This window comes from Leopardus geoffroyi, chromosome B4 (assembly GCF_018350155.1).
Source record: "Leopardus geoffroyi isolate Oge1 chromosome B4, O.geoffroyi_Oge1_pat1.0, whole genome shotgun sequence".
Classification (NCBI taxonomy): Eukaryota; Metazoa; Chordata; class Mammalia; order Carnivora; family Felidae; genus Leopardus; species Leopardus geoffroyi.
In genome coordinates this window covers 123,039,001-123,056,696 of record NC_059341.1, presented here as the reverse complement: position 1 = coordinate 123,056,696, position 17,696 = coordinate 123,039,001, and the positions used below count along the sequence as shown (strand labels likewise).

Here is a 17,696-nt window from a genome sequence, read left to right as displayed (position 1 = left end):
ATTCTTTATGTACTGCCTGTTAAAATTTTCATGTCAAGGACATGAAAGATTTACATGCCATTAAGATTTTAGGGCCTCACATGTTACAAAACCAAGTTTTATAGAGAGCTGAAGAGTAAATGGGACCATTTTTAAGGTAAAAGTTAGAATAGATCACTAGATATAAATAATGACATTTTAGTTCTGTAACACGTGGACTTTCCTAATCACAAGCATTTGGAATAATGAAACCTGAGAAGGGGGAAAATGAGCGTCTTTGCAAGCCAAGGAACAGCCTCTGAATAGTGAACAATAGCCAAAGACCTGGGATTACATTCAGTGGTCTATTATTACTTTTTTTCTTGTTGTAGAATTGGGGATTTTTGTAGACTAGTAAAATGGTCCTAAAATTTTGGGGACTGAAAAGGGGTTGCCAACTTTTTATTTTGTCAAGTAGTAAGAATTTTAAAAGGTCTACTGCCTTTTATTATTACCATCATTTTCTGAAAGTAAGAACATTATTGTTCTAAAAAGGAGAAAGACTTAACTTCAAAGTAAGTCCTTTAAATAAATTTAACTTTTTAAAAAAAAACTTTGTTGCACCTAATTGCCTTATTTTGCTACACTGCAGATCGATGATGTTATTGTTCAGTAAATGAATACTCTCCCTCCCCTCTTCCCATGGAAGGAGATTTTCCCACTCCATTGGGCTTAGCTATGTGGCTTGTTTAGGCCAACAAAATGTTAGCTGGTATGATACAAGCAGACACTTTATCTGATTTACCTGGTTTGTCTTGACCTATTGTCCTCTGTCTTCTGTAAGATGAGAGTGGCCTAGATAGCTACTGGTCCCAGAATGAGAAACACATAGAACAAATATGGACCCATGTGGCATTATGAAATAGAGCTTCCTACAGATTCATGAGCAAGAAATGTATGCTTATTTTTCTTAGCCACTGAGATTGGGGGTTGATAACATCATTTTAGCAGTAGCTAAGGAGCTAAATTTAGAATTTGTCAGCTTAGTTCACCAATCAGAAGTAAAGGATAATTCCAATTGGCTATTAAAGTCAAATGTCTTGGTCCAAAAGCTTAGCAATATAGATTAAAACTTTTAAAAGAAACAGCATAAATCAAGAAGTTTAAAGTAAGGAAGAGTAGTAGGTATCCTACACTTTCATAGTAACAAAGGAAAGAAGGAATTCTGAGAAGACTACAATAGAAAAACATTTCAGGGGTGCCTGGGTGGCTCAGGTGTTTAAGCATCTGACTCTTGATCTTGGCTCAGGTCATGATCTCATGGTTCACAAGTTCAAGTCCCACATCCAGCTCTGTACTGACAGCTCAGAGCCTGGAGCCTACTTCAGATTCTGTGTCCCCCTGTCTCTCTGCCCCTCCCCTGCTCATATTCTGTCTCTCTCTCAAAAATAAAGAAATATTAAAAAAAAAAAAAAAAAAAGAACTTAAACTAGTAACCTAAGTTTATATCTTAAAGGAACTAGAAAAAGAACAAAGGAAACGCAAAGATAGCAGAAGGAAGAAAGTAAAGATTATAGCAGAGATAAGCAGAGAATAGAAAACCACAGAGAATCAAAGACATTGTAAGTTGGTTCTTGGAAAAGATTTAGCAAAATTGACAAACCTTTGTCTAGACCAAGAGAATACTCCAATTAGAAAAATCAGAAAAAGTGGGACATTACTACCAACCTTACAGAAATAAAAAGGATTTTAAGAGAATGCTATGAACAGTTACACACCAACAAATTAACCTAGATAAAATTCTGGTAAATTCCCAGAAACACAAAATTCGCAAAACTCAAGAAAAGAGAGAAAATCTGAATAGACCTATAACAAACAAAGAGATTGAATCAATAATTAAAAGCATCCCAACAAAGAAAGCCCAGGACAGGATGCTTTACTGGTGAATTCTGTTAAACATTTAATGAAGAATCAACACCAGTGTCTCAAATGCTTATAGATAATAGAAGAGAAGGGAACATTTTATAACTATTCTATGATGCCCATATTATCCTGATACCAAAGGCATTATAAGAGAACTGCAAACCAATATCCCTTACAAATATTGATGCAAAAGTCTTCAACAATATCTAGCTAAAACTAGAAAATGCTTAGAAGATAACATTTTGTACTATAAAGGGTAGAATGAATATTTCTCTCTGACTCCATGCCAACTTAAATAATTTTTAAAATAAATATTTTGATCTATGCATATTTTCTGATGTTTGACTTTGTCATTTCCAAGAGAGACACAGTATTATAATTAGCTAGATTTATGGCCTTAGGGACATCATTTCAAAACGGTATATCCCCTGAACAAATTCATAAAGTTTATGTATTTTATTGAAAATTGCCAAATTCTGAATCAGACAAAATGAAGATAGTTCTTACTTGTACTAGCATGTCACTCTATCTGTTAACAAATCGTCACTTGTATAAAGGACAAACAAATGTATTGAGACTCAATTAATATAGACTAGTCCATTCAGTTGACAAGTATCAAGTGTCTAGTATGTGCCAGGCACCATGCTAGCTAGGTACTTGGTAAGCATTGACTTTTTTTTTCCCCCCTTTGGGGGTTGACAGGGAGGTAGAAAGGCAGTGAACAGTAATCACTGACTTATTTTTAAACCTGTGAATAATCATTTCAGAGGAAGGCATTTCAGGCTTCTCCAAGAATCACGAAGATATTTTGTTTTCTATAAGTGAATTGCAATATTAATAAGCAAAAACATTACTAAATATTTTATTGAGTGCTTTACTGTATATTAACCACCACTTACCTATGTAAATTTAATTAATTTTTACAACAACTCTGAGATAAGTACTATTTTTATGCTCATTTACATGATGGGGATATAAGATAAAGAGAGGCCAAGGGGCGCCTGGGTGGCTCAGTCGGTTAAGCGGCCGACTTCGGCTCAGGTCATGATCTCGCGGTCCGTGAGTTCGAGCCCCGCGTCAGGCTCTGTGCTGACAGCTAAGAGCCTGGAGCCTGTTTCGGATTCTGTGTCTCCCTCTCTCTGACCCTCCCCTGTTCATGCTCTGCCTCTCTCTGTCTCAAAAAAATAAATAAACGTTAAAAAAAAAAAAAATTAAAAAAAAAAAAAAAAAAAGAGAGGCCAAGTAATTTGTGGAAAGGGACAGAGCTGTTAAGTAGAGGAACAGGAGTATCAGGCAGTCTGACCCTAGTACCTGCACTCTTACTCACCTGGCATGAGAAGACATATTTGTATGTAAACTATTTCAGCTCTTTCTTACTTCTCTACATTCTGTGATATAACTTCATTAATTTAAACAATGAACCACAGGGCTACTCATAATCTGAAATGTTATTATAGAAGATGAGAGATTAAATTGTAATCTAAAATTTCATCTAGTTTTATATTCTGTGATCTATGTAGGTTTATAAGAAAATTGAATTCTCATTTAAGTCAGCAGTTCTTATCAGTCCCAATATCCCCTTTTCAAAATAAATATTTTATAATGCCCATATACAGTCATAAATGAAACTCATAGAAAATATAAGCTATCAAAATATCTATTCACAAAAAATTATTTTAGTGCCTTAATTGTACTATACATTTCTGTAAAAAAGAAAACTAATTGTTACAGAATAAAAGTGTGGTGTGTATATACTCAGGTAGTCTTTGTCTCTCTTTACAATGAATAAAGTTGAATATCAGAAAAACAAGATGATAGGAAAATATAAGGCAGAGACAAGGCTGCCAAATTTCAGGATTCCAGGGATATGGTTTGTATCAAGTACAATGTAAATAGTGCCATCTGGAGTTCTGCAGTGTCATAACTCAGTGTGTCTGAGTGAAACTACGGTTATTAGATTAAACTCATGTCCATCTTAATAGAAAAAAGTGAAAGAGGGAAATAATGTTTTCAAAGTAAAAATAACACAGTCTTATTATAGGATGTCAAGTTGAAAAACTAAGGAAGGATAATATTCTTGGAAATCAATCAGTTTTTATATCGATAGTATCAAAATAAATCACTGTTATTCAATGGGATGGAATACTAACAAAGATTGCAAAAACTTTATCTTGTATCTTGAAATGCTCCCGCCTTTAGTGGGATTTCTAAATTTCATTCTCATTTGATGGATTAATTCATTTAATCCTCAAAACCCTTATGTGGTAGGTTTTCCCCCTTTTACAGAGGGGAATCCCAGGCAGTCTTGCTCACTACATTATGCTGTTTCCAGTTTAACACTTTTTAAGTTTTCGTCTTTTTATATTACTGAAAAAGTAAGTATTCAGATAACCTGTGTGTTCTGTTCAAAATTAAGCATTCTGTAGGGCTTAATAAAATTGACACAATTGTGGTTAGAGTCACGTCTGCAGAAGTGTTATCTTCCGCTTATGTAGAGTTTATAATGTTTGAAAGATACCTTTGCTAAAACATTCTATACCAGTTCTTGAAAAGATGTCATGTTCCTTCTTCCTACTTCATTAGTGCAGTTTACAGATGAGGAAGAAGAGTAAAGAGAAACAGACTTTTCTAGAGGATAAGGAAAATTATTCTAGAGGAGATTGCTATGGCCTTTGCACTAATAAGGTATTTTTCAGGGTCAGCTTTGCTTTACTACCTTAGAGTCAGTCATCATAGCATCTGAGTGCCCTTGTGGCAGTACTCAGTGAGTGAGTAGGAGAAGGAATGAATACAACTCTGTACTTGTCACGTCTTGCCACCACCAAACAAAGCATCTGACAGGAGATGTGTTTAAGAAAAGAAATTCCCAAGTAAAAAATGGCATTGCTAGCCATTCAGCCTCATGTTCGGTACCATCTCCTTTATGGCCCTCATCATGTCCACCATATGTAAATATTTACACACACATATATATACACGCATACATGCGTATATGTATGTATATGCATATGCACAGGAAAATGTCACTACTGGTGTTCAGACTTATGACCCAGCATTATCAAAAGAAGGTTAAAGTTATTATTATATTTGAGAAGTAAATAAATACATATTCATTTAGAAAGACTTATTATCCCATACCTCCAAAGGAAGGTAAAAATGGTGTTTAAGTATTTAATGGGTTAAGCTTATTATTTTAAAAACTCACTAATACAGAACATCTCATTCCCAGTCAGTGCCAAATAACAGATGTTCTTGTATATTAAAAACAGTACCGTTCTGTAAGAACAAGTCAGATCAACAAGTATTTATTAAACACGTTTAGTATAGCCAACATTTAGTACTTTGGGGGATACAAAAGAAATAGAAGACCCAGTACTCACTGTAACTACAAAGGATGTCAGAAGTAAATCTCTTTCCTCCTCCACCCCCCCCAACAATCTTTTTAAATATTAGATAAAATTTATGGTGAAGGAAAATTGGCTTCTAGAAACCAAGGGATTCTTAGTTTAAGACTAAAATAATAGAAGCATGTAATGTGCCATTCTTTGTCTATAAAACATGGGATATTAGTAGTTGTCATGTTCTAGCTGTCATCATTTTTAAAAAGAATGGGAAAAGGGGTAGCATATAAAAAATAAAAAATAAGATTTTTTTAGGAATGTAACCAAATCATTGGATAAAGGAATACTAAATTACCTAAGATAGTCACTAAGCCAATTGTTTTTTGAAAAGTTATACAAGAGGAAAAAAAATGTTTGTCAAATGTCTTCTGTGAACCCCATGCCAGCCAAGTTCTTTCCATATTACCTCTGTTTATGTACGTTCGAGAGTCTTCAGAATCCATAGTTAAGATGGTGTTCTGACCCACCCCACCCTACCCCTCCCTGACCCCAACTGGGATCACAGAATATGCAGTCTATTTAAAAATAGTCCTTGCAGGAAACAGAGAGAAGGGGACTGAGAGCCTTCAGTGAATTCCTATTCAGGAGCAAATAAACTTTGCCTAAGTAATTCCAGGTACAAAGTGAAATCGGGAGAATTTGTATTATTTATTATAATGTTATGGTTAAATAAATCCAGAAATAAAGTTCTCTGCTTGCCTTCCAAAATTCCATGTAATTTTTTGTAACATTTTAAATCAAGATCAATTATTGCACAGTTATAACAAGAGCTTTAAGAATAGGATAAATAAACAGTTTGTGTTAGGTTTGGTAATAGTTTACCTCCCTTGTGTGGAACATAAGGATCTGTTTCTTTATAAGAACTATCCAAAAGTTATACTAAAACCTGTTGATCACATTTGCAGACCTTTTTCAATTCAGTGCAGTTAAATAGTATGCAAGATTATAGTAGAGTAAAAGTTAGAAAGTGATACAAGACTTTTCTAAACTTTTATATGATCAGGTACTGGTCACACCTCTTTCTAATATTCAACTCTTTGTTCTCTCTTATGTGCTCCTGTAGATGAAATCCAAAACCATTACCACATAAATTGTATTACCATATCAGTGATTGCAGTAATTTAAGCTGGTTTTATGTGGCCCTCGTGTGGTTGCAGGAAGTGAATTGTATAAATGAGAATCAGATCCATAAACATTTTTCAGGTTTGTTTTGAAAGTCCATTTATGTCACTAACAAGGAGTCCTTTCCCTCATTTATAACATATAGTCAAATTTTAGGTTCTAAAGTTTATCAAAATTTTTCTTGGAAATAATAAAATGCTAATATTTCCTGGATAGTATTACTGGTGTTTATGTTAGTTAAAGGAAAAGTTCTTTTACTTTGAATTCCTTGAAGATGAAATCATTCTGTATGATCTGTTTGAAAACTACCATATGGTATTTCTTTGCAGTTGAGAGTTTAATTTTGAATTTATTTTTAAATGTGACAAAATTTCTCAGAATTCCTATCCTTCAAAAATCTGTCTATGTAAGTTAAGTAAGATGTTAATTCTCCCCTGGGGCAGCCTCACCTAGTTTCTCACCTCTGTGATGATAAACTTGTAGTTTCTGCTGAATTTGTTTGGAATTTCAAGAAAACAAAATGAAGCAAAAACATATGAGCTTGTAATATTTTTTTTAACTCTTCCAAAGCTTTGTAAAGATTTACAAAGGTAGATTATTTTATGTATGGTATAGTTGTTTTATTAGTGTTATGTTTGAAACAGGCTACCTTTGTCTCCCCTCCAAAACACACGTAGTCTTTGATTATTGATTCTTTTTTTGACTCCTTATTTTTTGTTATTGGAGGATAAAATAATAAGCATATGCAATTATCTCTCATTTTCACCCTTACTATTCTTACTCTCAAGTCAATAAAATTTGTGGTGGTCCATTTCTTTTATCATTAATACTTACTAGTACATTAATACTACTTGCATAGTAGTCTCTAACATTAAAAAAAAAAAATGCTGAATTAGTCTAATCTTATTTCTGAATATATTTGAAACACAGACACATACTGAAAGTATCCTGTACAAAATTCGTATCTTATACTCTCATGCCTTTTTGTTGCCTCCACTGTTAAAGGCTTTTGCCCAGATGACAAAGTTTATTTATTCACCACTCTAACCTACCATACCCACTATGGAGATTGGCCCATCTTAACCCTAGATTTGTGCTTTTAGTTAATATGGTTTCCCACCTCTGAACTCCTTTTGCACCTAAAACCAGACATTTTAGCAGTAAGTTACTTTGTAATTTATTTCACTTCTTCCTAATTCTGCATTCACTTACTAAGGAAATATACTATGTCTTTCCCTTTTTTGAATTATCCATAGTGTGATGTGTAACTTAGTGATTATTTGGAAGTGGTAGGGGAAAATCTTCATTTTGTTATCACAAAATTCAATGAAAGAAGTGTTTGTTGTCTAAGAGTATTGGAAATCCCTTTCTTGCACCCAGTAACATTGTAAAGTACCTTCTCCTCCTTATAACTACATCTAAGCATTACTTTTTTTTGCTTGCTTTCATATTTAATTAATCAGTACAGCAATTCATGTGATCCAGTCAAGTCTTTTAGAAAGATTGCGGTTAGTATTTTTTGCTTTACTAGTTAGAGAAGGCCAGATGGATACAGATGTGTCATTTAATGTCATCCATTCCTTCTTTTGTGTTGTCAGAAACATTTGGTAGCAGAAATTTCCTTCTACAATGAACTCCTTACCAGACAATGAGCTGCCAATTAAAAATGGAGAACAAACAAATAAAAAAACAGAGTATTACCCAGGAAATTTCCTTTCAAAATCTCAGAGGGAACATCTCCCTCTATTAATTGTAATTTAAAAGACCCTTGAGAATATCTAGGATAGCTGCAATATGCCAACACCCAATTTATGGGATCTTTTTATTAACTAAATAAGGATACTTAATGTTCGGCTAAAAAGCACTCAACCTGAAATAAGGCAATAATTTTAAGAGTAAACTACCAAAAGTAAAGTAAGTATAATTCATAACCTTAGATCTGGACAGCTGTCCATCTGTACATGTTACAGCTAAAATCTAAGAGTTCCACTGAGGACCACAGAGTTGGGATGGGTAGAGGTATTTGTTATACTTATAGTCAAATTAGTTCAAAACTGTCATTTATTTTATTTTACTTGAAGAGTGATGCTATCTGTACTCCAGTGCCCTTTGATTTAATCCATAGTATTGGCTTCTCAATATGTCAGTAAATTAATTATACTTTAAAAGCTTTTTCTTTGAAATTTCCCATGCAGACATTTAAATAGGCATACAATATATTTCATATAGCTCCTGATTTTTGCTCGTTAGTTTAACTTGATAATGTTATATTTTTATGCTTTTATAAATAGTCCATTACCTTTCCATATGCTTGATTATGTGTATTAAGGACTCTATGAGGGGCACCTAGGTGGCTCAGTCAGTTAAGCATCTGACTTGATTTCAGCTCAGGTCATGATCTCACAGTCATGACATTGGGCTCCATACTGAGCATGCAGCCTGCTTCCGGTTCTCTCTCTCCCTCTTCCTCTCCCCCTGTTTGCACCTTGTCCCTCTCAAAAACAATTAATTAATTAATTAATTAATTTAAAAACTGAAAAGCCTATGAACCTTTACAGCTTTTATTGTGATGCCCCACTTTCCTGAAAAGTATGTATCTGTGGTTATAATTAACTTTAAGTAACTTTATTCATTATAAACAGATTTATTAGCAATAAATTTGGAAATATTAATATGAACTTTCAGTTCTATGAATTTTTCCCTGTTAGAATAGAAACTCCCTTATCCGACATGGTCTAAACCTGTAATTCGTTAAACGATAAAAAAGTCAGTAAACTAATCCAACAAAATTAAAAGACAACCTACTGAGTGGGAAAAGATATTTGCAAGTGATATATCTAATGAAGGGTTACTATCCAAAATATATAAAGAACTTTTACAACTCAACACTCCCCCATCAAAAAAAATCCAATTAAAAAATGGGAAGAAGATGTGAAGAGACATTTCTCCAAAGAAGACATACAGGTGACCAACAGACACATGAAAAGATGTTCAGTGTCACTCATCATCAAGGAAATGCAAATCAGAACCACAATGAGATATCACCTTACACCTATCAGAATGGCTAAAATCAAAAACTTAAGAAACAACAAGTGTTGGTGAGGATGTGGGGGAAAAGGAACCCTCATGCACTGTGGGTAGCAATGCAAACTGGTGCAGCCACTGTGGAAGACAGTATGGAGGTTCCTCAAAAAATGAAAAATAGAACTACCTTACAATTCAGGAATCACATTACTGGATATTTATCCAAAAAATACAAAAACACTAGTTTGGAAAGATATATGCACCCCTGTGTTTATCACAGCATTATTTACGATAGCCAAACTGCAGAAGCAGCCCAAGTGTTCATCAATAGATGAATGGATAAAGAAAATTAATATTACTTAGCCATAGAAAGAATGAATTCTTGCCATTTGCAACAACATGGATGGAGCTAGAGAATATAATGCTAAACAAAATAAGTCAAAGAAAAATACCATATGATTTCACTCATGTGGAATTTTAGAGACAAATGAACAAGGGAAAAAAAGTGAGAGAAAGAAGAGAGAGAAACCAAGAAATCAACTCTTAAATATAGAGAACAAACTGATAGTTACCAGAGGGGAGGTGGGTGGAGGGTGGGTGAAATAGGTGATAGGGATTAAAAGTATACTTCTTGTAATGAGCACTGAGTAATATATGGAAGTGTTGAATCACTGTATTATACTAATGTAATAGTGTATGTTAAGTACATTAGAATTTAAATTTAATTAATTGATTAAGCTAGTCTCAAAATGAGTAAACTCGGGAAATCATTTTAAGAGACTATCTACTTACCTTGTTTTATGAAATTTATGAAAATTTGCCAGTTTGCTAATTGCCAATTTTTTTTATATTAGGCCAAGACCTTTTATTCCCCCCTTAATTTATGAGTCTGTTGATTAGCACTGGACCTCTTTTTTGCATGAACCATACCCATAATACAGAGTCTACAATGAAAACATTTGCTAGGCATTCTTAATTCAAAATTATCTAGACTTTTTACTTTTATTGCGTAATCTTTTGTTACTTACACACCTGCCTAATTTAAGAGCATTTTTTTAAGTTAGAAATTTACCTTTAGTTGGTGGCCTTCAACTTCGTTTCATTGAAACAGCTCTTTCAGATGCTCAACATCGCTCCTCATCAGGGAAATACAAATCAAAACCACACTCAGATATCACCTCACGCCAGTCAGAGTGGCCAAAATGAACAAATCAGGAGACTATAGATGCTGGAGAGGATGTGGAGAAACGGGAACCCTCTTGCACTGTTGGTGGGAACGCAAATTGGTGCAGCCACTCTGGAAAACAGTGTGGAGGTTCCTCAGAAAATTAAAAATAGACCTACCCTATGACCCAGCAATAGCACTGCTAGGAATTTACCCAAGGGCTACAGGAGTACTGATGCATAGGGGCACTTGTACCCCAATGTTTATAGCAGCACTCCCAACAATAGCCAAATTATGGAAAGAGCCCAAATGTCCATCAGCTGATGAATGGATAAAGAAATTGTGGTTTATATACACAATGGAGTACTACGTGGCAATGAGAAAGAATGAAATATGGCCCTTTTGTAGCAACATGGATGGAACTGGAGAGTGTAATGTTAAGTGAAATAAGCCATACAGAGAAAGACAGAAAACCATATGTTTTCACTCTTATGTGGATCCTGAGAAACTTAACAGAAACCCATGGGGGAGGGGAAGGGAAAAAAAAAAAGAGGTTAGAGTGGAAGAGAGCCAAAGCATAAGAGACTCTTAAAAACTGAGAACAAACTGAGGGTTGATGGGGGGTGGGAGGGAGGGGAGGGTGGGTGATGGGTATTGAGGAGGGCATCTTTTGGGATGAGCTCTGGGTGTTGTATGGAAACCAATTTCACAATAAACTTCATATATTGAAAAAAAAAAAAGAAACAGCTCTTTCACATTCATATTTTATCAGCTTACATAATACTAATTATGTAATTATACTAATAATTAAGCATGGGTTTACACCACTTACAAACAGTGGTTTGCTAAGGAAAAAATCCATATTCCCTCTTGGTAAGTCTATAACAAATGCACGTATAAGCTTATTAGAAAATAGCCTTCTTGTTCCTGTCAGTTGTAGAGGAGTCTGTCAAAGGAGGTCAGTTAAGACCTTTTCCTATCCACTGTATTCACTACATTTTAAAACTGATGTAAGTTTTTCCATACATAGGTACATGAAAATAACATGCAAGAAAAAAGGATGATTTGAAAAATCTGTCTTACAAATAAGACCAACTGCAAACTACCTTTTGCCAGTCAAATGATTGTTGTTAAGATTGTTTTCGTCAGAAAATTTGTCAGAGACAGTATAGGTTTTTTCAGTTGGTAATTTAAAAAGATGTGGGAAGAAAAAAGAAAAGGTATAACCAATCTGAAAGCCATTTGACAAAAACTGCTAGAGTTCAACTATTTATAAGCTATAATCCGTCAATTCCATACCCAGGTATATACTCGCGGGGGGCGGGGAGGGGGTCCATGTGGATGTCTGTATTCACTAAAAAATATGCAAGAAGATTTATAGCAACATTATTACTAATGACTAAAACTAGAAACAGCCTAAGTGTCAGCAGTACAATGAGTAAATACATTACAGCGTACTTAATTCGTGGAATACTATCTACAACAATGAGAGTGGACAAAGTACAACATGCAATAATGTTGGTAAATCTCACAAAATCTAACCATAAGTGAAAAGTGCCAGACCAAGAAAATACATAATATATGATTGCATTTGTATGATGTTCAGACCTGGCAAAAATAGGCTATGGTGTGCTTTTTGTGAGAGAGCAAGGAAGTGTAACTAGAAGGAAGCACAAGATGACTTTTGGAGCTGTGGAAATACTCTCTCTTAACTTGGGTGCTATTCTCTTTGAGCTGTATGCTTAAGATATATGTGTTTTTATTATGTATGGTGAACTGCAAAAAAAGAAAAGAATGTGATTTTATCTGATGGAACTAATATTAACTACATGAAGTAATAACAGAAAAATAAGTTGAATTCTACAAAGGGATTTGTGAAGAGCTTAATTATGGAATCTATCAAAAAGGGAAATAAGAGTTAACAACTTAAAGTGTACCATATGTAGCTTATTTAGTTATAACTCATTTCAAGCCAATTTGTTGTATTTTGCATACTTAGTGCTTGGATTATGCAACCACTGAGAATTATTTAATAAGCATACAAAAATAAATGATAAATTACTTTATCCTAGTCCTGTAAAGTAATCTGGATTGCCCTCCTCATTTTTTTTAAGTGTTAGGTTCTGTTCAGGATAAAACACTATTTAAAAATTAGACTGAAATTTGGTTTATTGGCCAAAAATACACTTCATTAACTGACCTCTTTTTGTAGAATATCTTTATTGATAATTTTTACCTCTGGTTTTCCTCATTTCAAAGGAAAAAAAAATCATGAAAATATTCTGGTACGCATTTATTCAATTATATAATGACAAACAAAAATCAAATACATATTAGAATAAGATCAAAAGAAGCCTTAAACCATTCTCTCTCTCATGAGACTCACTGAATTTGCAAGACATTCATATTATTTCAGTAGTGGTACAAATATATGCTAGCCCAGCACTTTATTATGCAAGAGGCAATAGAGAAGAAAGAAATATTCAGTTGCCATAATGAATAATCTTATTCATTGTGGGGAGTGAAACACAATTGCATAAACCATTAATAAATGTGATTCCCCTCTTCAATTAAATTGTAGTTGTTTCCCTTGTGTAGTAAATACAGATGAAAAGTGTTGATTTGGCAAGAGAAAAGAGTATGCTTCTAAAGTATTTAATCAAGTAGATAATCATTTTGAAAAACATTTATGTTAGTTTATATGTTAACTATAACATTCCATGATTGGAGACCCTATAATTTCTACAAAGAAGAAAAAATATTTGAAATAATGTGATTTGACACAGAATAGCAGCATTGTCCAATAACTATGTCTACTTTTTTTGGAAGTAAATCTTTGCCTAGACTTTAAACATATATTCCTTAAGTTTGTTAAAATTATTTTATGGTCCTCAATGAGATATGAACCATACCCCTAGAAGAAAAGGTCTAAGGCATTCTAATGAGTGAGTTCAATTCTTAAAGACCAGAATTCTGTGAATACTTTGCCAACCACTCACCACTTTTGCCTTCTGTCATGCTAACTCCCCCCACATTCTGTACCAGTGAGATACAGCCTTGGTTGAGTGTGAGGGATGAGCTGGGCAACTAACAGTGTGGGTGGGGGAGTAGCACCTCTCACAACAGAGTGCCATTACTGAGATTTCTAAGGCTTGATCTCTACTATGGGGAAAGTAAAGAAATTGAGGTAGAAAGCCATCTCACAGAGTAGCTTTGTTACTATAGATTTCTAAGTACTAAAAAGAGAAAGAGTGGAAGGAGCCAGGTATCTGTTCCTTCAACCAACCTTTAATCTGGTAACTTTCAATCAAAGCCACCTTTGACACCAAGAATTGGGGAAGTGAGCCAGATCAGAAAAGATATAAGATAGGAAGTAGCCCCTGGCATGGAAGGCCAAAAGCAGAAGGAATAAGCAACTATGGAAAATTACTATCTCCCTAAATTCACATCACCTCATTTTAGCTTCTTTATATGTTATTTTGAAAAATGGGAGTATTGGGTGTGTCGGGGTATGTGTTAAGCACCCCTGGTTGAAATTATTGTTATTGAAATGACTACTGAACTAAGAATGCAACCTGTTTAGTGAACTGGAAACTTGAAGATTCTAGCCACAAAATAAAGAGTGTATGAATAATTTGGTTACTGTGTTACAGTGTTGCTGTGTTAAATTTTTCTGTGATTGAGTATGGTAAAACTCAAATCCTTCATACTATTTTCACATTTTTCTAAAACAATTACAATTATGTTATGGCTTAAAAAAAAACATACTTTAGGTGTAAATGTCAACCTTGCAATCTGTAGTTAATAGCTTTGAATTCATGGAGGTTTCATTTTTTTAGTAGTGATATAGCAAAAATATTTAACATTGTACTCCTATTCTTTTATTAGGATTTGGAACTTGGAAGGAATGCAGACAGCTCATTTTGTTCTTCATTCCCCGGGAATGAGTGTGTGCTGGCATCCTGAGGAAACTTTTAAGGTTGTTATTTACAACTTAGCTTTCTTTTATCAAGCTGAAAAGACATATACGTGTGTAATACATGCATACATAGAGGAGAAAAAGCAATTACTTTTTCCACCTCAGGGACTCTAATTGTCATAAGTGCATTTAGACTAGTCCAGAATTCTGTAACTTAAAAACTCTATAATTAAGTTTTTATTTTACAGCCATCATCCATAAATGGAATTTTTTCAGAGTACATTTTTCCTACCCTCTGGTAGATTTCAATTAAAAAAAAAAAAAAAAAAAACCTGATGCCTAGACTATCTAGTAGCAGTATTCATTAGGGGAAAAAAAAAATGTTAAAATCCACTTTTGCAAGCCATAACATGTAAACAGAAAGCATCAGTGGCCTAAGGCAAATTTGACCTAGCTGCAGTGGTATTCAATTCCTATTATTCAAAGTAGAGCTTTCTAAAATTCTAAAAATCTATTGCAAGTTTTTATCAATTGACCTTAATTCTTATTTCATTGAGAAGATCAGCTATATTCAATAGGAATTCTCTTATTTGCCAGTATCTTCTCTTGGGCATCACTCTATTTTATCTTTCCCTAGAACCTAAGAAGTTCCCATGTTCATCTTCTTAAACTTAATTCTTTAGCTGTATAGAGTTCATGCCAGTTCCTTAGGCATCTTGATTTTATAGCTCTCTAATGTCTTTCATGCTTCTCCATTGACTCTTTTCTGTCCTCATACTTGCAGAGAAATATAAGCCTGTTTAATTATAACAAACACTTACATAGTACTTATATGTACTTGGCCCATTATCAGCATTTCATGTTAGCTCACTTAATCCTCATGGCATCCTTATGAGATAGCAAGCAACTATGATGATCCTCACTTTACAGACAAGGAGACCACTTCTGTCTTGAAACCCTGCTCACTTAATCTTTAAAGCTGCATTATTCTAGTCCTCTTGAGCATCTCTGCATGTTATCTTCCCTTTTTCTTTCTCCTCTGTCAGCTTCTTTCACCATGTATTTGTGAATTGTTGCAAGAGGTAATTCTCACCTACTCTGTGCCCTTTATTGTAAGAGAGGATAGAAGAATGAATAAAGCCCTTGCCCTTAAGTTACATATGGCTGACATGTAAGGAAGAAAAACATGTAATTAAATACAATAACACAGATTTTAAGTGTTGGAATAAAGAAATCTAATAAGTAGAATGATGACATAAAAAAAGGATTAAACAGATCTGCTCATAGCCTTCACAGAAGAGGTAATCCTGAGCTGAAATGTCCCAGACCATATAACTGTATTCTCTGAACCTTGGGATGCCATGAAAACTTGTTTCAGGCCTGTTGGATCTTTCTTCAGTAGAACTATATACCCTGTATATGTGCATGAGTAAAATTTTCCCATTTATTCATATTGCATATGTAGGGATTGTTCCATGTAGAAGTATTATGAAGCCAGGCCCTGTATTTTATTTTATGCCAGATTTCTCCCCTGTAGTAGTGAGTCTACTTGAAGTATAATTAGGGATCCTACCTAAATGTTAATATCACCATGTATAAATACAATAGGTTACTTTTTAAAATCTGTGACCTGGGGCACCTGGGTAGCTCAGGCATTTGAGCATCCAACTTCCGCTCAGGTCATGATCTCACGATTTGAGTTCGAGCGCCACATTGGGCTCACTGCTGTCAGCCTGTCAGCACAGAGCCTGCTCCAGATCCTCTGTCCCCCTTTCTCTGCCTCTCCCCCACTTGCACTCTCCCAAAAAATAAAAATTTTAAAAATTAAATCTGTGACCTAGATGAGAAATGAGAACTTTTCTTACAACCTCTCTCCCAAAACTTGTATCTTAATGCTTATGATTCAGATCCCTTTCCTCCATGTGCTTTAAGTTAATTTCTGTTTTTCTTCTGTATATCATTAAAACTCCACCCCACCTCCTCTCTTTTTTTTTTATTGCTTCCATGACTTCAGAATGTTTAGAAATCCCTGCTGTAAATTACATAAACTGAAAATCTGAAATCACCTTTGATGTCTTCCTTCCCTGTATGCAGAATTTTCGAGGTTTTTAATTTTTCCTTCCCTGTTACTAGAACACATTCCTCCATCATTAAAGGTATATTCTTCACCTTTCTGTTCTCATAAGTAACTCTTGCCAAGGCTTAGCTTTTGGCTCTCCACTCTTTGATTTTCTTACCTACTTTAAGTCAGACTAATCTTAAAATATCAGTTTCATCGTATCACCCCTAAATTCAAAATACATAAAGGCAACACAGAAGTGATCAAGGGTATGGACTTTCAAGATAACTGCCTAGAGTCAAACCCCAGTTCCACCACTTACTGGCTGTTTGATCTCTGGTAAGTTACAAAAGCTCTCTCAACTGCCTTTACTTCCTCCTCTTGTAAAATGGAAGCTCATAAAGACTAAATGAGTGAATCCTTATAAGGTCCTTAAAAGAGAACCTGGCACGTAATAAGCACTCAGTCAATTTTAGCTGCTTGTCATTATTGACACTTACCATTACTACTAAAGCTAGTGGTTCTCTGTGGTCCACCATATCCATTCAAGCCCAGAATTTTTGTTCGGATATGCTTAGCCTGGGTGAAAAGGAGGCAGCCAGACAAGAGAAAGAGATGGGTCCATGATTACCTGTCTCATAGAATTCTTAGGAAAATCATATGAGGTGTGAACTTTGCAAAAAGAGCCATTCTAGGGCGCCTGGGCGGCTCAGTGGGTTAAGTGTCCGACTTCAGCTCAGGTCATGATCTCACAGTTCGTGGGTTCTAGCCCCACGTTGGGCTCTGTGCTGACAGCTCAGAGCCTGGAGCGTGCTTTGGATTCTGTGTCTCCCTCTGTCTGCTTCTTCCCCCGCTCACACTCTGTCTCTGTCTCTCCAAGATGAATAAACGTTAAAAAAAAAAAAAAAAAAATTTTTTTTTTTTAAAGAGCCATGTAATCTGGAAGGCACAAGGCAAATGCTAGTGTTTAATAGTAAAAGATACAAACGTCAAAAGATCTTGAGAAATTAAGGTCTTAAATCCAATTAACCACAATTGGAACTAGATTTTATTAGGTAGTAATAACAGAACCAAGAGTTTAGGATGTCAGACGATCAGAGAATTGGGACCAAGGACATCTCAGTC

General features: G+C 34.7%; 1 protein-coding gene across 2 annotated transcripts in view; it reads left to right on the top strand.

Moving 5' to 3' along the window:
* The window catches only part of NUP37 (nucleoporin 37), a 42,434-nt gene that overhangs the window by 17,164 nt on the left and 7,574 nt on the right, over positions 1–17,696 (top strand). For both annotated transcript variants that reach the window (XM_045464243.1, XM_045464244.1), the window contains exon 6: positions 14,482–14,572. In XM_045464243.1, coding sequence (XP_045320199.1) covers positions 14,482–14,572 — 91 coding nt within the window. The remainder of the gene's footprint in view (positions 1–14,481; positions 14,573–17,696) is intronic.